This window comes from Pseudophryne corroboree, chromosome 1 (assembly GCF_028390025.1).
Source record: "Pseudophryne corroboree isolate aPseCor3 chromosome 1, aPseCor3.hap2, whole genome shotgun sequence".
Taxonomy (NCBI): domain Eukaryota; kingdom Metazoa; phylum Chordata; class Amphibia; order Anura; family Myobatrachidae; genus Pseudophryne; species Pseudophryne corroboree.
Window position 1 is genome coordinate 82,765,111 of NC_086444.1, and position 20,328 is coordinate 82,785,438.

The 20,328-nt window shown below is 49.5% G+C and overlaps 1 protein-coding gene across 4 annotated transcripts in view; it reads left to right on the plus strand.

Moving 5' to 3' along the window:
* Positions 1 to 20,328, plus strand: part of NIPBL (NIPBL cohesin loading factor) — a 319,095-nt gene that overhangs the window by 214,231 nt on the left and 84,536 nt on the right. For 3 of the 4 annotated variants that reach the window (XM_063961101.1, XM_063961110.1, XM_063961082.1), the window contains exon 37: positions 9,009 to 9,175. In XM_063961101.1, the coding sequence (XP_063817171.1) occupies positions 9,009 to 9,175 (167 nt within the window). The remainder of the gene's footprint in view (positions 1 to 9,008; positions 9,176 to 20,328) is intronic. The other variant, XM_063961092.1, reaches the window with a different exon arrangement.

Below are 20,328 nucleotides of genomic sequence, written 5' to 3' on the forward strand. Positions count from 1 at the left end.
GAAGTTCAGACATTGTAAAAGGAGTGCTGCATATTCAGCCCCCGGTTGTGCCTCCAGTGGCACCTTGGGATCTCAACGTGGTGTTGAGTTTCTTAAAATCACATTGGTTTGAACCACTAAAAACCGTGGATCTAAAATATCTCACGTTGAAAGTGGTCATGTTATTGGCCTTGGTTTCGGCCAGGCGTGTATCAGAATTGGCGGCTTTGTCATATAAAAGTCCTTATCTGATTTTCCATATGGATAGGGCAGAATTGAGGACTCGTCCCCAGTTTCTCCCTAAGGTGGTATCAGCTTTTCACTTGAACCAACCTATTGTGGTGCCTGCGGCTACTAGGGACTTGGAGGATTCCAAGTTACTGGACGTAGTCAGGGCCTTGAAAAATTATGTTTCCAGGACGGCTAGAGTCAGAAAAATTGACTCGCTATTTATCCTGTATGCACCCAACAGGCTGGGTGCTCCTGCTTCTAAGCAGACTATCGCTCGCTGGATCTGTGACACGATTCAGCAGGCGCATTCTGCGGCTGGACTGCCGCATCTTAAATCAGTGAAAGCCCATTCCACAGGGAAGGTGGGCTTATCTTGGGCGGCTGCCCGAGGGGTCTCGGCTTTACAACTTTGCCGAGCTGTTACTTGGTCAGGGGCAAACACGTTTGCAAAATTCTACAAAATTGATACCCTGGCTGAGGAGGACCTGGAGTTCTCTCATTCGGTGCTGCAGAGTCATCCGCACTCTCCCGCCCGTTTGGGAGCTTTGGTATAATCCCCATGGTCCTTACGGAGTTCCCAGCATCCACTAGGACGTCAGAGAAAATAAGAATTTACTCACCGGTAAATCTATTTCTCGTAGTCCGTAGTGGATGCTGGGCGCCCATCCCAAGTGCGGATTGTCTGCAATACTTGTATATAGTTATTGCCTAACTAAAGGGTTATTGTTGAGCCATCTGTTGAGAGGCTCAGTTATATTTCATACTGTTAACTGGGTATAGTATCACGAGTTATACGGTGTGATTGGTGTGGCTGGTATGAGTCTTACCCGGGATTCAAAATCCTTCCTTATTATGTCAGCTCGTCCGGGCACAGTGTCCTAACTGAGGCTTGGAGGAGGGTCATAGTGGGAGGAGCCAGTGCACACCAGGTAGTCATAAATCTTTCTAGAGTGCCCAGCCTCCTTCGGAGCCCGCTATTTCCCATGGTCCTTATGGAGTTCCCAGCATCCACTACGGTCTACGAGAAATAGATTTACCGGTGAGTAAAATCTTATTTCTCTAACGTCCTAAGTGGATGCTGGGGACTCCGTAAGGACCATGGGGAATAGCGGCTCCGCAGGAGACTGGGCACATCTAAAGAAAGCTTTAGGACTATCTGGTGTGCACTGGCTCCTCCCCCTATGACCCTCCTCCAAGCCTCAGTTAGATCTCTGTGCCCGAACGAGAAGGGTGCACACTAGGGGCTCTCCTGAGCTTCTTAGTGAAAGTTTAAGATTAGGTTTTTTATTTTCAGTGAGACCTGCTGGCAACAGGCTCACTGCATCGAGGGACTAAGGGGAGAAGAAGCGAACTCACCTGCGTGCAGAGTGAATTGGGCTTCTTAGGCTACTGGACATTAGCTCCAGAGGGACGATCACAGGCCCAGCTTGGATGGGTCCCAGAGCCGCGCCGCCGGCCCCCTTACAGAGCCAGAAGGCAGAAGAGGTCCGGAAAATCGGCGGCAGAAGACGTCCTGTCTTCAACAAGGTAGCGCACAGCACTGCAGCTGTGCGCCATTGCTCTCAGCACACTTCACACTTCGGTCGCTGGGGGGGGGCGCCCTGAGACGCAATAAAAACACCTTGGATGGCAAAAAATGCATCACATATAGCTCCTGGGCTATATGGATGCATTTAACCCCTGCCAGAATACATAGAAAAACGGGTGATAAGGCCGCCGATAAGGGGGCGGAGCCTATCTCCTCAGCACACTGGCGCCATTTTCCCTCACAGCTCCGTTGGAGGGAAGCTCCCTGACTCTCCCCTGCAGTCACTACACTACAGAAAGGGTTAAAAAAGAGAGGGGGGCACTAATTAGTCGCAGTATTAACTATACAGCAGCAATAAGGGGAAAAACACTTATATAAGGTTATCCCTGTATATATATATATAGCGCTCTGGTGTGTGCTGGCAAACTCTCCCTCTGTCTCCCCAAAGGGCTAGTGGGGTCCTGTCCTCTATCAGAGCATTCCCTGTGTGTGTGCTGTATGTCTGTACTTTTGTGTCGACATGTATGAGGAGAAAAATGATGTGGAGACGGAGCAGATTGCCTGTAATAGTGATGTCACCCCCTAGGGGGTCGACACCTGAGTGGATGAACTGTTGGAAGGAATTACGTGACAGTGTCAGCTCTGTATAAAAGACAGTGGTTGACATGAGACAGCCGGCTACTCAGCTTGTGCCTGTCCAGACGTCTCATAGGCCGTCAGGGGCTCTAAAGCGCCCGTTACCTCAGATGGCAGATATAGACGCCGACACGGATACTGACTCCAGTGTCGACGGTGAAGAGACGAATGTGACTTCCAGTAGGGCCACACGTTACATGATTGAGGCAATGAAAAATGTTTTACACATTTCTGATAATACGAGTACCACCAAAAAAGGGGTATTATGTTCGGTGAGGAAAAACTACCTGTAGTTTTCCTGAATCTGAGAAATTAAATGAGGTGTGTGATGATGCGTGGGTTTCCCCCGATAACAACTGATAATTTCTAAAATGTTATTGGCATTATATCCTTTCCCGCCAGAGGTTAGGGTGCGTTGGGAAACACCCCCTAGGGTGGATAAAGCGCTCACACGCTTGTAAGGGCTCTACCTTCGCCTGAGATGGCCGCCCTTAAGGATCCTGCTGATAGAAAGCAGGAGGGTATCCTAAAAGGTATTTACACACATACTGGTGTTATACTGCGACCAGCAATCGCCTCAGCCTGGATGTGCAGTGCTGGGTTGGCGTGGTCGGATTCCCTGACTGAAAATATTGATACCCTAGATAGGGACAGTATATTTTTGCCTATAGAGCATTTAAAAGATGCATTTCTATATATGCGTGATGCACAGCGGAATATTTGCCGACTGGCATCAAGTCTAAGCGCGTTGTCCATTTCTACCAGTAGAGGGTTATGGACACGTCAGTGGTCAGGTGATGCGTATTCCAAACGGCATTTGGAAGTATTGCTTTATTAAGGGGAGGAGTTATTTGGGGTCGGTCTTTCAGACCTGGTGGCCACGGCAACAGCTGGGAATTCCACGTTTGTACCCCAGGTCGCCTCTCAACATGAGAAGATGCCGTATTATCAGGCGCAGTCTTTTCGTGGACAAGGTTCCTCATTTCTGCCCCGTGACAGAGGGAGAGGAAAAAGGCTGCAGAAATCAGCCAGTTCCCAGGAACAGAAACCCTCTCCCGCCTCTGCCAAGCCCTCAGTATACGCTGGGGCTTTACAAGCAGAATCAGGCACGGTGGGGGGCCCGTCTCAATGAATTTCAGCGCGCAGTGGGCTCACTCGCAAGTAGACCCCTGGATCCTTCAGGTGATATCTCAGGGGTACAAATTAGAATTCGAGACGTCTCCCCCTCGCCGTTTCCTAAAGTCGGCTTTACCGATGTCTCCTTCTGACAGGGAGACAGTTTTGGAAGCCATTCACAAGCTGTATTCCCAGCAGGTGATAATCAAGATACCCCTCCTGCAACAGAGAACGGGGTATTATTCCACACTGTTGTGGTACCGAAGCCGGACGGCTCGGTGAGACCGATTCTAAATCTAAAATCTTTGAACACTTACATACAGAGGTTCAAATTCAAGATTGAGTCACTCAGAGCAGTGATTGCGAACCTGGAAGAAGGGGACTACATGATGTCTCGGGACATCAAGGATGCTTACCTTCATGTCAAAATTTACCCTTCTCACCAAGGGTACCTCAGGTTTATGGTACAGAACTGTCACTATCAGTTCAGACGCTGCCGTATGGATGGTCCACGGCACCCCGGGTCTTTACCAAGGTAATGGCCGAAATGATGATATTCCTTCGAAGGAAGTGAATTTTAGTTATCCCTTACTTGGACAATTCCCTGATAAGGGTAAGATCCAGGGAACAGTTGGAGGTCGGTGTAGCACTATCTCAGGTAGTGTTGCGGCAGCACGATTGGATTCTCAATATTCCAAAATCGCACCTGGTTCCGACGACGTGTCTTCTGTTCCTAGGGATGATCCTGGACACAGTCCAGAAAAAGGTGTTTCTCCCGGAGGAGAAAGCCAGGGAGTTATCCGAGCTAGTCAGGAACCTCCTAAAACCGAGCCAAGTCTCAGTGCATCAATGCACAAGGGTTCTGGGTAAAATGGTGGCTTCCTACGAAGCAATCCCATTCGACAGATTCCACGCACCAGTGGGACCTGCTGGACAAATGGTCCGGGTCGCATCTTCAGATGCATCAGCGGATAACCCTGTCACCAAGGACAAGGGTGTCCCTCCTGTGGTGGTTGCAGAGTGCTCATCTTCTAGAGGGCCGCAGATTAGGCATTCAGGACTGGGTCCTGGTGACCACGGATGCCAGCCTGCGAGGCTGGGGAGCAGTCACACAGGGAAGGAATATCCAGGGCTTATGGTCAAGCCTGGAGACATCACTTCACATAAATATCCTGAAGCTAAGGGACATTTACAATGCTCTAAGCTTAGCAAGACCTCTGCTTCAAGGTCAGCCTGTGTTGATCCAGTCGGACAACATCACGGCAGTCACCCACGTAAACAGACAGGGTGGCACAAGAAGCAGGAGGGCAATGGCAGAAGCTGCAAGGATTCTTCGCTGGGCGGAAAATCATGTGATAGCACTGTCAGCAGTATTCATTCCGGGAGTGGACAACTGGGAAGCAGACTTCCTCAGCACGACCTCCACCCGGGAGAGTGGGGACTTCACCCAGAAGTCTTCCACATGATTAAAAACTCGACAGGTATTGCGCCAGGTCCAGGGACCCTCAGGCAATAAGCTGTAGACGCTCTGGTAACACCGTGGGTGTACCAGTCAGGGTATGTGTTCCCTCCTCTGCCTCTCATACCCAAGGTACTGAGATTGATAAGATGGAGAGGAGTAAGCTCTATATTCGTGGTTCCGGATTGGCCAAGAAGAACTTGGTAACCGGAACTTCAAGAGATGCTCACGGAAGATCCGTGGCCTCTACCTCTAAGAAGGGACCTGCTCCAGCAAGGACCCTGTCTGTTCCAAGACTTACCGCGGCTGCGTTTGACGGCATGGCGGTTGAACGCTGGATCCTGAAGGAAAAAAGGCATTCCAGATGAAGTCATCCCTATCCTGATCAAAGCCAGGAAGGATGTAACCGCAAAAACATTATCACCGCAATTGGCGAAAATATGTTGCGTGGTGCGAGGCCAGTAAGGCCCGACGGAGGAAATTCAACTGGGTCGATTCCTACATTTCCTGCAAACAGGAGTGTCTATGGGCCTGAAATTGGGGTCCATTAAGGTTCAAATTTCGGCCCTGTCAATTTTCTTCCAAAAAAGAACTAGCTTCAGTCCCTGAAGTTCAGACGTTTGTAAAAGGGGTACTGCATATACAGCCTCCTTTTGTGCCTCCAGTGGCACTTTGGGATCTCAATGTAGTTTTGGGTTCCAAAAGTCACATTGGTTTGAACCACTTAAATCTGTGGAGTTAAAATATCTCACATGAAAAGTGGTCATGCTGTTGGCCCTGGCCTGGGCCAGGCGCGTGTCAGAATGGGCGGCTTTATCCTGAAAAAGCCCTTATCTGATTTTCCATTCGGACAGGGCGGAATTGAGGACTCGTCCTCAGTTTCTCCCCAAGGTGGTTTCAGCGTTTCACCTGAACCAACCTATTGGTGGTGCCTGCGGCTACTAGGGACTTGGAGGCCTCCAAGTTGCTAGACGTTGTCAGTGCCCTGAAAATATATGTTTCCAGGACGGCTGGAGTCAGGAAATCTGACTCGCTGTTTATCCTGTATGCACCCAACAAGCTGGGTGCTCCTGCTTCTAAGCAGACTATTGCTCGTTGGATTTGTAGTACAATTCAGCTTGCACATTCTGTGGCAGGCCTGCCACAGCCAAAAATCTGTAAATGCCCACTCCACAAGGAAGGTGGGCTCATCTTGGGCGGCTGCCCGAGGGGTCTCGGCTTTACAACTTTGCCGAGCAGCTACTTGGTCAGGAGCAAATACGTTTCTAAAATTCTACAAAATTGATATCCTGGCTGAGGAGGACCTGGAGTTCTCTCATTTGGTGCTGCAGAGTCATCCGCACTCTCCCGCCCGTTTGGGAGCTTTGGTATAATCCCCATGGTCCTTACGGAGTCCCCAGCATCCACTTAGGACGTTAGAGAAAATAAGAATTTACTTACCGATAATTCTATTTCTCATAGTCCGTAGTGGATGCTGGGCGCCCATCCCAAGTGCGGATTGTCTGCAATACTTGTACAAAGTTATTGTTACAAAAATCGGGTTATTATTGTTGTGAGCCATCTTTCAGAGGCTCCTCTGTTATCATGCTGTTAACTGGGTTCAGATCACAGGTTATACGGTGTGATTGGTGTGGCTGGTATGAGTCTTACCCGGGATTCAAAATCCTTCCTTATTGTGTACGCTCGTCCGGGCACAGTATCCTAACTGAGGCTTGGAGGAGGGTCATAGGGGGAGGAGCCAGTGCACACCAGATAGTCCTAAAGCTTTCTTTAGATGTGCCCAGTCTCCTGCGGAGCCGCTATTCCCCATGGTCCTTACGGAGTCCCCAGCATCCACTACGGACTATGAGAAATAGAATTATCGGTAAGTAAATTCTTATTTTTTTCTCCTTTCATTTGTAAAATATGGCTATCTGTAAAATATTATGCTGCACCAGAGAAGCCGTTGTAATATGTCCAGGAGAGCTAGCAATGACCAGACTGGGGATAAATTACGTTACACTATGGGATTTCAGATTCATCCCTCTGCCTCCAATAACTGTCTCAGTGGAACCAGAAGCAGCAAAGTAGTTCAGGGTAGTGGGCGCATTGCCCACTTGACATGCTCAAGCATACTAAGGATGGACACCCTTGACAATCTTCAAGTGGAAAATAATCCTCTTTAAAAAGCCCTGGAATAGGGGGCGTGAAACCTTACTGCTTGTTGCAGTTTACGGGTTTTTGTTTCTTGCAGACCAGAGTTAGTGGGGGACAGCTAGAGCCTGGAGGAGACACATTTGTGTCCTAAGACAGGCCAAGTTTGCCGGATGTAGCCAGCCAAAAGCTTACTTACGGCTTGGGTTGCATGGAAGCAGGAGATGTGTGAACGTTGACTACGTCATGGCCAGTGGAATGGAGTAAAGTGTCTGTTGCTTTTCAGAGTCTACGTTAAAGCTGCTTCTCTATGTGAAATCCTTTGTCTGCCATCCTTCCTCCAGATATTGTGCATAACCTCCTGAAATATATATTTGATTTAGTTTGTACATATGTCCCTCAGTTTTAAATGCCCAGCTAGCAAAGGCCATAGAAAAGTCGGTGCAGTGCTTACTCTGTGCTTGACCTGGGGAGCAGCTTGAGTCATTGTGTTGTCTAAGTAACGCACCCCTGATACAGGCGTGTTACTGTGCCTGCAGGTCTTATCAGAAGGCCCCAATTCAAAGACAAAAGTCCATATTTCCCCTCGCTTGTTAGGGGAAAGTATCTGCCACACAAGTGTAATTTCTCAGACAACTGTTGGTAAGGGCCTTACTGCCTCAAAATCGAGCTCTGCAAACTCCTCCAGATTTTTAAGGCTGCTTTTCTGAATCCTTCCATAATTGTTAACCCTAAGCCCTGCAGCTGTAAGAAAGGATATCTGGTCAGTGAATGAGGCCACTGAGTCATCAGGCTTTGGGTTTTGGTAGTCTTCCACAGCTTGCCTTCTCCTGTTCAATTTGACTTCTTGGGCTCTATTTTCTGACTCCAGGTGACCCAGACAGTCAAAGCTGCAGGGCTTAAGTGTGATTTACACAGTGTGAAACATTTTATTTCAATGATAGCGTAGACTACCAATTTACCTTCCACAGCTTACACTTACTCTGCCTCCTTGCCTTTCTCCAAGGCGAAGCCATTGCAGGAAACTGGCTTATGCAGCTCTGTCTATACTCTTCCAAATGTAACGGACTGCTATCCTGGAGAGTGAACGTGTAAACTGGGACCATTCCTATCGCCCTATTTCACAGTTTGTCCATATACTGGTCCTTCCCTCTATCTGAGCAGTATCAGAGGTTTCTGTGAGCTAGCTTTGTTTAAATGTTGCTTCTCCTGCAGGTTCCCAATGTCGTCATTCTCCATTGTGTTATGCGCAAACCCCATCTTGGGTGCAATTTCAGCCTGCTATATGAATCAGGAGAATGTTTTTCCCTAGTTCTATAGAGACGGGTTGACACTATTCCACCTGGGATGATCAATTGTCTGTGAATATTGGTGGTTTGGTTCTTTTGGAGTTTTTCTTGTTTTCATCAGTCATTGCTTGTATGTAGTCTTATACGGTATGCGGTCAAGATCCCGCCGGACGGAATTCCGGCGGTCGGAATACCGACACCGGGATCCCAACCGGCACAATCCCGACATAGTCTCCCTCTGTGGGTGTCCACGACACCCATAGAGGGAGAATAAATGCCATGCCCGCAACGCAGCGAGCCCGCAAGGGGCTACGTTGCGCTCACCCCCCTGTCTGGATTGTGCCGGTTGGGATCCCGGTGTCGGTATTCCGACCGCCGGGATCCCGGTGTCGGTATTCCGACCGGCGGTAATACGTACTGATCCCTTTTATACCTTTATGAAAACTGAGCTCCGCAGGAGAGGGTTAAGGAAGAATTAGAGTATTACTGTTTCTTCCTTGCCAAGTTCTGTACGTCCTGTGGACAGTGGGAAACCCCATTATGAGTCTCTGGCCCAGGAGAAAACACATTGGTCATTTAATGAATTGAAAGTGGAGTTGTACATTTTATTGAAATATATTTTTTGTTTTATTTTTAGGTGCGCTAATAAAGTTAAAAACGGAACATCAGGATGACCCAAATAGCACAGTCTTAACAACAAACAAACCAGCTCTCCTAAGATCGCTTTTTACTGTTGGAGCACTTTGTCGCCATTTTGATTTTGATCAGGAAGACTTCAAGGGTAGCAGCAAAGTAAATATTGCAGTTCGTATTCTCCATTTTTACCTCATTTTTTATTTTTCTATTTATTTTGCATTGTTTTTGTGTGTATAAACCATTGTGTGTGTGTTTATTTCATTGTGTGTTGTGCATATATATGTATGTATTTTATGTTTGTTTATATGTCACTATCTGTACATATCACCCTGTGAGATTTGTTTTTGTGGGTGGGGGGTTGGATGTGGATTCGCGTGTGTAGGAAAGATTTGTGTGGGGTTTTATGGTTTGGTGTATGTGGTATTTTATAGTGCGGGTATAGATTTATATGCAAAAGTTTGGTTCCTCTAATAAAATGGGCAGTTTCAGAGAAAAGAAGTGGACACACCTCTGCAGGATACAAATATAATCGTTGGCATATTTCTGACCTTTTTTTCATTTGCTTAATTTATAAGATAAAAAAAAAAAAAGACTTAAAAGTTAATTTGACTTTTGCAAACATTTGGTTACCCTGTCAGTGCTTAGTAGCACCTCCTGTAGCAGGAATAACCGCTTACTTTTCTCTTACGTCCTAGAGGATGCTGGGGTCTATATTAGTACCATGGGGTATAGATGGGTCCACCAGGAGCCATTGGCACTTTAAGGGTTCAATAGTTTGGACTGGCTCCTCCCTCTATGCCCCATCTACCAGACTACGTTTAGAAAATGTGCCCGGAGGAGCCGGTCACAGCTAGGGAAGATCTACTGAGCTTCTTTAGAAAAAGTTTAATTTTTCTTTTCAGAGTTTTTTGTTTTACAGGGCGGCTGCTGGCGACAGCCTCCCTGCAGTGAGGGACTGAGGGGAGGGAGCAGTGTCCGCCCTGCATGGTCTTGAGCCACTGCTCCCGCTGACTGAACATTTGGCTTCAGAGGGGCCTGATCGCGCCCCGCTGCAGGGGAACGCTCGCCCTGGCAGCCGGCCGCCACCCCCTCGGGAGCGAAGAGGTGGCGAGTGAGTCACTGTCCCCCCTTGCAAGCTGGGGGACAGTGTGAAGCAGGCGGCCTTAGGGTAAGGAGCGCGGTCTCACCCGCGCTCCATGATGGCTCAGCGGTACTGCGCTGTGAGGGGCGCCCTGGGCCAGTGCCGAACCCTACACTGTCCACTGCAAGTCGGGGGTCTGCGGATCCAGGCCAGCGCAACTCCTCCGGCCAGTATAATTTATCAGTGAGCGGGAAGACAGCACCATTGAGGGGGCGGAGCTTCTCCTCAGAGCGACCCAGCAGCGTTCAGCGCCATTTTCTCTGGCTGGGACCACAGGTTAACATTGGGATATTGTCGAGCGACAGTGAAAATGGCACCAACACGGTCACAAGCTTTCTGGTCTCCCAGGATGCATTGGGGCTTTCACCATATAGTCCCGCCCACTGACTCAGTCAAATCAGTTTTTTGCTTGGTGCGGCAGGAAGCCGCATGGTCGCAGGGTTGCTGAGAGTAGCAGCCTCAAGCTTTTACTATTTTATTATTTTATTTTTATAGACTTACTATATTTTTGAGCGACTTCTCTTAAACAGCGTCTTAAACGCATAATAGAAAGGGTCGCTCCAACAACTCCCCACCGGGTCGCAACAACGCTTACCTTCGGGTATTAGTGCTGTCTCGACGGGCGTCTGTTGGATGTTCTAGCAGGTCCAGCAGACGTAACCAGGCTGTGGCCGGAACATGGGGAGACGGTGAGTCTATGGACTTCCTCTTACTAGATAAGTCAGGACACAGCTACACTGATTTGGTGGAGACTACAAACAGTGTGTTGATGTGCCGAACATCTCGAGTGCGACAGCACTACGCTCCGGGGAACATAGGCGCCAGGATTAGGTAGAGGCCGCGATCCTGGGAGTTTAAAAGTCAACAGGGGGATTCAGACGCTCTCCTGGCCGCCCCTCCTCCGAGTTCATGGCCAGTTTCCGTGCGTCTCTCGTTTCATGAACTGAATTACCTCACTTCCGGCTCAGACGCTACCACGAGGGTACTCGGTCGCAGCTTAGACGCTGCGGTTGTGTACACTAGAGTTCCCGCCCAGACCGAGTTGCAGGCCTTAGCGCCTGCATACACGTGGAAGCCACTCAGCGTCCGTGTCCGTCAGTGAGCGACCGTGTCCTTTATCAGTTATCAAGTGCGGTAGTGTACATCAGTAGCTTCTGAATCCACACGGCGTCTTACGAGCGTATTTGCTTGGATATGGAAGTGTGGTGAGTCTCCCTGTATCCCGCTCTCCGGAGGCAGGGTATACAGTACTAAAAATTCTCTCTACTTCTTAGTATGAACAGTTAATTTTTAGTACCTATTGCATACGAGACCTGTATTTCTCTGACGTCCTAGTGGATGCTGGGGACTCCGTAAGGACCATGGGGAATAGACGGGCTCCGCAGGAGACTGGGCACTCTATAAGAAAGATTTGGTACTATCTGGTGTGCACTGGCTCCTCCCTCTATGCCCCTCCTCCAGACCTCAGTTAGATTTCTGTGCCCGGCCCGAGCTGGTTGCACACTAGGAGCTCTCCTGAGCTTCTAGAAAGAAAGTTTAAATTAGGTTTTTTATTTTGCAGTGAGACCTGCTGGCAACAGGCTCACTGCATCGAGGGACTAAGGGGAGAAGAAGCGAACCTACCTGCTTGCAGCTAGCTTGGGCTTCGTAGGCTACTGGACACCATTAGCTCCAGAGGGATCGACCGCAGGACTCGTCCTTGGTGTTCGTTCCCGGAGCCGCGCCGCCGTCCCCCTTACAGAGCCAGAAGCATGAAGATGGTCCGGAAAATCGGCGGCAGAAGACTTCAGTCTTCACCAAGGTAGCGCACAGCACTGCAGCTGTGCGCCATTGTTCCTCATACACACTTCACACTCCGGTCACTGAGGGTGCTGGGGGGGGGGGGGCGCCCTGAGCAGCAATAATATCACCTTGGCTGGCAAAATAACCACAATATATAGCCCCAGAGGCTATATATGTGGTAATTACCCCTGCCAGAATACAGAAAAAAGCGGGAGAAAAGGCCGCCGAAAAAGGGGCGGAGCCATCTCCCTCAGCACACTGGCGCCATTATTCCCTCACAGGGCCATTTGTGGCATGATTGAGGCAATGAAAGAGGTGTTACACCTTGCTGATATAAACCCAGGTACCTCAAAAAAGGGTATTATGTTTGGGGAGAAAAAACTACCAATAGTTTTTCCCCCATCTGAGGAATTGAATGAGGTGTGTGAAGAAGCGTGGGCTTTCCCCGATAAAAAATTGGTGATTTCAAAAAAATTACTAATGGCGTTCCCTTTCTCGCCAGAGGATAGGTCACGTTGGGAAACTCCCCCTAGGGTGGATAAAGCGCTCACACGTTTGTCTAAAAAGGTGGCACTACCGTCTCCGGATACGGCCGCCCTAAAGGAACCTGCTGATAGAAAGCAGGAGGCTATCCTAAAATCTATATACACACACACTGGTGTTATACTGAGACCAGCTATTGCTTCAGCCTGGATGTGCAGTGCTGCTGCTGCTTGGTCAGATTCCCTGTCGGAAAATATTGACACCCTAGACAGAGACACTATATTGCTAACCATAGAGCATATAAAAGACTCAGTCTTATACATGAGAGATGCACAGAGGGAGATCTGCCGGCTGGCATCTAGAATAAGTGCTTTGTCCATTTCTGCTAGGAGAGGCTTATGGACTCGGCAGTGGACAGGAGATGCAGATTCTAAAAGGCACATGGAAGTTTTGCCTTATAAGGGTGAGGAGTTATTCGGGGACGGTCTCTCAGACCTTGTTTCCACAGCAACAGCTGGGAAGTCTGCATTTTTGCCCCATGTCCCCTCACAGCCTAAGAAAGCACCGTATTACCAAGTACAGTCCTTTCGACCCCAGAAAAACAGGCGGGGAAAAGGCGGGTCCTTTCTGTCTAGAGGCAGAGGAAGGGGGAAAAAGCTGCAACACACAGCAGGTTCCCAGGACCAAAAGTCCTCCCCCGCTTCTTCCAAATCCGCCGCATGACGGTGGGGCTCCACTGGCGGAGCCAGGTACGGTGGGGGGCCGCTCACGGGTGGATCCCTGGATCCTTCAAGTAGTATCTCAGGGGTACAAGCTGGAATTCGAGGCGCCTCCCCCCCGCCGTTTCCTCAAATCAGCCTTACAGACGACTCCATCGGGCAGGGAGGCTGCTAGAGGCCATTCACAAGCTGTATTCCCAGCAGGTGATAGTCAAGGTACCCCTACTTCAACAAGGCCGGGGCTACTATTCCACACTGTTTGTGGTACCGAAACCAGACGGTTCGGTGAGACCCATTTTAAATTTGAAATCCTTGAACACTTACATAACAAAATTCAAGTTCAAGATGGAATCGCTCAGGGCGGTTATTGCAAGCCTGGACGAGGGGGATTACATGGTATCCCTGGACATCAAGGATGCTTACCTGCATGTCCCTATTTACCTTCCTCACCAGGAGTACCTCAGATTTGTGGTACAGGATTGCCATTACCAATTCCAGACACTACCGTTTGGACTGTCCACGGCACCGAGGGTGTTTACCAAAGTAATGGCAGAAATGATGATACTCCTTCGAAAAAAGGGAGTTTTAATTATCCCGTACTTGGACGATCTCCTTATAAAGGCGAGGTCCAGGGAGCAGTTACTGGTCGGAGTAGCACTATCTCGGGAAGTGCTACAACAGCATGGCTGGATTCTAAACATTCCAAAGTCACAACTGGTTCCTTCCACTCGCTTACTGTTCCTGGGGATGATTTTGGACACAGAACTGAAAAAAGTGTTTCTCCCGCAGGAGAAAGCCAAGTAGCTGTCATCTCTAGTCAGAGACCTCCTAAAACCAAAATGGGTATCGGTGCATCACTGCACACGAGTCCTGGGAAAAATGGTGGCTTCATACGAAGCAATTCCATTCGGCAGGTTCCATGCGAGGACCTTCCAGTGGGACCTCTTGGACAAGTGGTCGGGATCGCATCTTCAGATGCATCAACTGATAACCCTGTCTCCAAGGACCAGGGTGTCTCTACTGTGGTGGCTGCAGAGTGCTCATCTTCTAGAGGGCCGCAGATTCGGCATACAGGACTGGGTCCTGGTGACCACGGATGCCAGCCTTCGAGGCTGGGGAGCAGTCACACAGGGAAGAAACTTCCAAGGACTATGGTCAAGTCAGGAGACTTCCCTACACAAATATTCTGGAACTGAGGGCCATTTACAATGCCCTAAGTCAGGCAAGACCCCTGCTTCAAAACCAGCCGGTACTGATCCAGTCAGACAACATCACGGCAGTCGCCCATGTGAACCGACAGGGCGGCACAAGAAGCAGGATGGCAATGGCAGAAGCCACAAGGATTCTCCGATGGGCGGAAAATCACGTACTAGCACTGTCAGCAGTGTTCATTCCGGGAGTGGACAACTGGGAAGCAGACTTCCTCAGCAGACACGACCTACACCCGGGAGAGTGGGGACTTCATCCAGAAGTCTTCCTACTGTTGGTAAACCGTTGGGAAAGGCCACAGGTGGACATGATGGCGTCCCGCCTCAACAAAAAGCTAAAGAGATATTGCGCCAGGTCAAGGGACCCTCAGGCGATAGCTGTGGACGCTCTAGTGACACCGTGGGTGTACCAGTCGGTTTATGTGTTCCCTCCTCTGCCTCTCTTACCAAAGGTACTGAGAATAATAAGAAGGCGAGGAGTAAGAACGATACTCGTGGTTCCGGATTGGCCAAGAAGGGCTTGGTATCCAGAACTTCAAGAAATGATATCAGAGGACCCATGGCCTCTACCGCTCAGACAGGATCTGCTGCAGCAGGGGCCCTGTCTGTTCCAAGACTTACCGCGGCTGCGTTTGACGGCATGGCGGTTGAATTCCGGATCCTAAAGGAAAAGGGCATTCCGGAGGAAGTCATTCCTACGCTGATAAAAGCCAAGAAAGACGTAACCGCGAACCATTATCACCGTATTTGGCGAAAATATGTTGCGTGGTGTGAGGCCAGGAAGGCCCCAACAGAGGAATTTCAGCTTGGTCGCTTTCTACACTTCCTACAGTCGGGAGTGACTATGGGCCTAAAATTGGGTTCCATTAAGGTCCAGATTTCGGCCCTGTCGATTTTCTTCCAGAAAGAACTGGCTTCACTGCCTGAAGTTCAGACTTTTGTAAAGGGAGTGCTTCATATTCGGCCCCCTTTTGTGCCTCCTGTGGCACCTTGGGATCTCAATGTGGTGTTGAGTTTCCTAAAATCACATTGGTTTGAACCACTTAAAACTGTGGATCTGAAATATCTTACGTGGAAAGTGGTCATGTTATTGGCCTTGGCTTCGGCCAGGCGTGTGTCAGAATTGGCGGCTTTGTCTTGTAAAAGCCCTTATCTGATTTTTCATATGGATAGGGCAGAATTGAGGACTCGTCCCCAGTTTCTCCCTAAGGTGGTATCTGCTTTTCACTTGAACCAACCTATTGTGGTGCCTGCGGCTACTAGGGACTTGGAGGATTCCAAGTTACTGGATGTAGTCAGGGCCTTAAAACTTTATGTTTCCAGGACGGCTGGAGTCAGGAAGACTGACTCGCTTTTTGTCCTGTATGCACCCAACAAGATAGGTGCTCCTGTTTCTAAGCAGACTATTGCTCGCTGGATTTGTAGCACACTTCAGCTTGCACATTCTGCGGCTGGATTGCCGCATCCTAAATCAGTGAAAGCCCATTCCACGAGGAAAGTGGGCTCATCTTGGGCGGCTGCCCGAGGGGTCTCGGCTTTACAACTTTGCCGAGCTGCAACTTGGTCAGGGGCAAACACGTTTGCTAAATTCTACAAATTTGATACCCTGGCTGAGGAGGACCTTGAGTTCTCTCATTCGGTGCTGCAGAGTCATCCGCACTCTCCCGCCCGTTTGGGAGCTTTGGTATAATCCCCATGGTCCTTACGGAGTCCCCAGCATCCACTAGGACGTCAGAGAAAATAAGATTTTACTCACCGGTAAATCTATTTCTCTATCGTCCTAAGTGGATGCTGGGGTTCCTGAAAGGACCATGGGGAATAGCGGCTCCGCAGGAGACAGGGCACAAAAGTAAAGCTTTTACAGGTCAGGTGGTGTGTACTGGCTCCTCCCCCTATGACCCTCCTCCAGACTCCAGTTAGATTTTTGTGCCCGGCCGAGAAGGGTGCAATTCTAGGTGGCTCTCATAAAGAGCTGCTTAGAGAGTTTAGCTTAGGTTTTTTATTTTACAGTGATTCCTGCTGGCAACAGGATCACTGCAACGAGGGACAGAGGGGAGAAGAAGTGAACTCACCTGCGTGCAGGATGGATTGGCTTCTTGGCTACTGGACATGAAGCTCCAGAGGGACGATCACAGGTACAGCCTGGATGGTCACCGGAGCCACGCCGCCGGCCCCCTCACAGATGCTGAAGCAAGAAGAGGTCCAGAATCGGCGGCTGAAGACTCCTGCAGTCTTCTTAAGGTAGCGCACAGCACTGCAGCTGTGCGCCATTTTCCTCTCAGCACACTTCACACGGCAGTCACTGAGGGTGCAGGGCGCTGGGGGGGGGCGCCCTGGGAGGCAAATGTAAACCTTTAAAAAGGCTAAAAATACCTCACATATAGCCCCAGAGGCTATATGGAGATATTTACCCCTGCCTAAATGTACTAAATAGCGGGAGACGAGCCCGCCGGAAAAGGGGCGGGGCCTATCTCCTCAGCACACGGCGCCATTTTCTGTCACAGCTCCGCTGGTCAGGAAGGCTCCCAGGTCTCTCCCCTGCACTGCACTACAGAAACAGGGTATAACAGAGAGGGGGGGCAAAATAAATGGCAATATATTAATATAAAAGCAGCTATAAGGGAGCACTTAATCATAAGGCTATCCCTGTCATATATAGCGCTTTTTGGTGTGTGCTGGCAGACTCTCCCTCTGTCTCCCCAAAGGGCTAGTGGGTCCTGTCTTCGTATAGAGCATTCCCTGTGTGTCTGCTGTGTGTCGGTACGTGTGTGTCGACATGTATGAGGACGTTATTGGTGTGGAGGCGGAGCAATTGCCAAATATGAGGATGTCACCTTCTAGGGGGTCGACACCAGAATGGATGCCTTATTTGTGGAATTACGGGATAGCGTCAACTCGCTTAAGCAGTCGTTTGCCGACATGAGGCGGCCGGACACTCACTTAGTGCCTGTCCAGGCGCCTCAAACACCGTCAGGGGCTGTAAAACGCCCCTTGCCTCAGTCGGTCGACACAGACCCAGACACAGGCACTGATTCCGGTAGTGAAGGTGACGAATCAACCGTATTTTCCAAAAGGGCCACACGTTATATGATTTTGGCAATAAAGGAGATGTTACATTTAGCTGATACTACAGGTACCACTAAACAGGGTATTATGTGGGGTGTGAAAAAACTACCAGTAGTTTTTACCGAATCAGAAGAATTAAATGACGTGTGTGATGAAGCGTGGGGTGCCCCGATAAAAAACTGCTAATTTCAAAGAAGTTATTGGCTTTATACCCTTTCCCGCCAGAGGTTAGGGAGCGCTGGGAAACACCTCCTAGGGTGGACAAAGCGCTAACACGCTTACCAAAACAAGTGGCGTTACCCTCTCCTGAGACGGCCGCACTTAAAGATCCATCAGATAGGAGGATGGAAAATATCCAAAAAGGTATATACACACATGCAGGTGTTATACTACGACCAGCTATTGCGACTGCCTGGATGTGCAGTGCTGGGGTAGTTTGGTCAGAGTCCCTGATCGAAAATATTGATACCCTGGACAGGGACAATATTTTACTGTCGTTAGAACAAATAAAGGATGCATTTCTTTATATGCGTGATGCACAGAGAGATATCTGCACACTGGCATCACGGGTAAGTGCTATGTCCATTTCGGCCAGAAGAGCTTTATGGACACGACAGTGGACAGGCGATGCGTAGAGGAGTTATTTGGGGTCGGTCTATCGGATTTGGTGGCCACGGCTACGGCCGGGAAATCCACCTTTCTACCTCAAGTCACTCCCCAACAGAAAAAGGCACCGACCTTTCAACCGCAGCCTTTTCGTTCCTTTAAAAATAAGAGAGCAAAGGGCTATTCATATCTGCCACGAGGCAGAGGACGAGGGAAGAGACAGCAACAGGCAGCTCCTTCCCAGGAACAGAAGCCCTCCCCGGCTTCTACAAAAGCCTCAGCATGACGCTGGGGCTTCGCAAGCGGACTCGGGGGCGGTAGGCGGTCGTCTCAAGAATTACAGCGCGCAGTGGGCTCACTCGCAGGTAAATCCCTGGATCCTGCAGATAATATCTCAGGGGTACAGGTTGAAATTAGAGACAGAGCCACCTCGCCGTTTCCTGAAGTCTGCTTTACCAACGTCCCCCTCAGAAAGGGAGACGGTTTTGGAAGCCATTCACAAGCTGTATTCTCAGCAGGTGATAGTCAAGGTACCTCTTCTACAACAAGGGAAGGGGTATTATTCCACTCTTTTTGTGGTACCGAAGCCGGATGGCTCGGTAAGGCCTATTCTAAATCTGAAGTCCTTGAACCTGTACATAAAGAAGTTCAAGTTCAAGATGGAGTCACTCAGAGCAGTGATAGCGAACCTGGAAGAAGGGGACTTTATGGTATCCTTGGACATCAAGGATGCGTATCTCCACGTTCCAATTACCCCTCACACCAGGGGTACCTCAGGTTCGTTGTACAAAACTGTCACTATCAGTTTCAGACGCTGCCGTTTGGTTTGTCCACGGCACCTCGGGTCTTTACAAAGGTAATGGCCGAGATAATATTTCTTCTTCGAAGAAAAGGCGTATTAATTATCCCATACTTGGACGATCTCCTAATAAGGGCAAGGTCCAGAGAACAGCTAGAGATGGGATTAGCACTGTCTCAAGAAGTGCTAAAACAGCACGGGTGGATTCTGAATATTCCAAAATCCCAGTTAATGCCGACAACTCGTCTGCTGTTCCTAGGGATGATTCTGGACACGGTTCAGAAAAAGGTTTTTCTCCCGGAGGAAAAAGCCAAGGAGTTATCCGAGCTTGTCAGGAACCTCCTAAAACCAGGAAAGGTGTCTGTACATCAATGCACAAGAGTCCTGGGAAAAATGGTGGCTTCTTACGAAGCAATTCCATTCGGCAGATTCCACGCAAGAATTTTCCAAAGGGATCTGTTGGACAAATGGTCAGGGTCGCATCTTCAGATGCACCTGCGGATAACCCTGTCGCCGAGGACAAGGGTATCCCTTCTGTGGTGGTTGCAGGAGGCTCATCTATTGGAGGGCCGCAGAATCGGCATGCAGGATTGGATCCTGGTGACCACGGGTGCCAGCCAGAGAGGCTGGGGAGCAGTCACACAGGGAAGAAATTTCCAGGGAGTGTGGTCGAGCCTGAAAAAGTCTCTTCACATAAGCATTCTGGAACTAAGAGCAATCTACAATGCTCTAAGCCAGGCGGAACCTCTGCTTCAAGGAAGACCGGTGTTGATCCAGTCGGACAACATCACGGCAGTCGCCCATGTAAACAGACAGGGCGGCACAAGAAGCAGGAGGGCAATGGCAGAAGCTGCCAGGATCCTTCGCTGGGCGGAGAATCACGTGATAGCACTGTCAGCAGTATTCATCCCGGGCGTGGACAACTGGGAAGCAGACTTCCTCAGCAGACACGACCTTCACCCGGGAGAGTGGAGACTTCATCCAGAAGTTTTCCACATGCTATTAAACCGTTGGGTAAAACCAATGGTGGACATGATGGCGTCTCGCCTCAACAAAACACTGGACAGGTATTGCGCCAGGTCAAGAGATCCGCAGGCAATAGCTGTGGACGCGCTGGTAACACCTTGGGTGTACCAGTCGGTATATGTGTTTCCTCCTCTGCCTCTCATACCAAAGGTATTGAGGATTATACGGCAAAGTGGAGTAAGACTAGTGGCTCCGGATTGGCCAAGAAGGACTTGGTACCCGGAACTTCAAGAGATGGTCACGGACGATCCGTGGCCTCTACTTCTGAGAAGGGACCTGCTTCAGCAGGGTACTTGTCTTTTTCAAGACTTACCGCGGCTGCGTTTGACGGCATGGCGTTTGAATGCCAGATCCTAAAAGGAAAAGGCATTCCAGAAGAAGTCATTCCTACCTTGATAAAGGCAAGGAAGGAAGTCACCGCGAAGCTTTATCGCCGTATTTGGCGAAAATATGTTGCGTGGTGCGAGCAGCGGAGTGCTCCGATGGAGGAA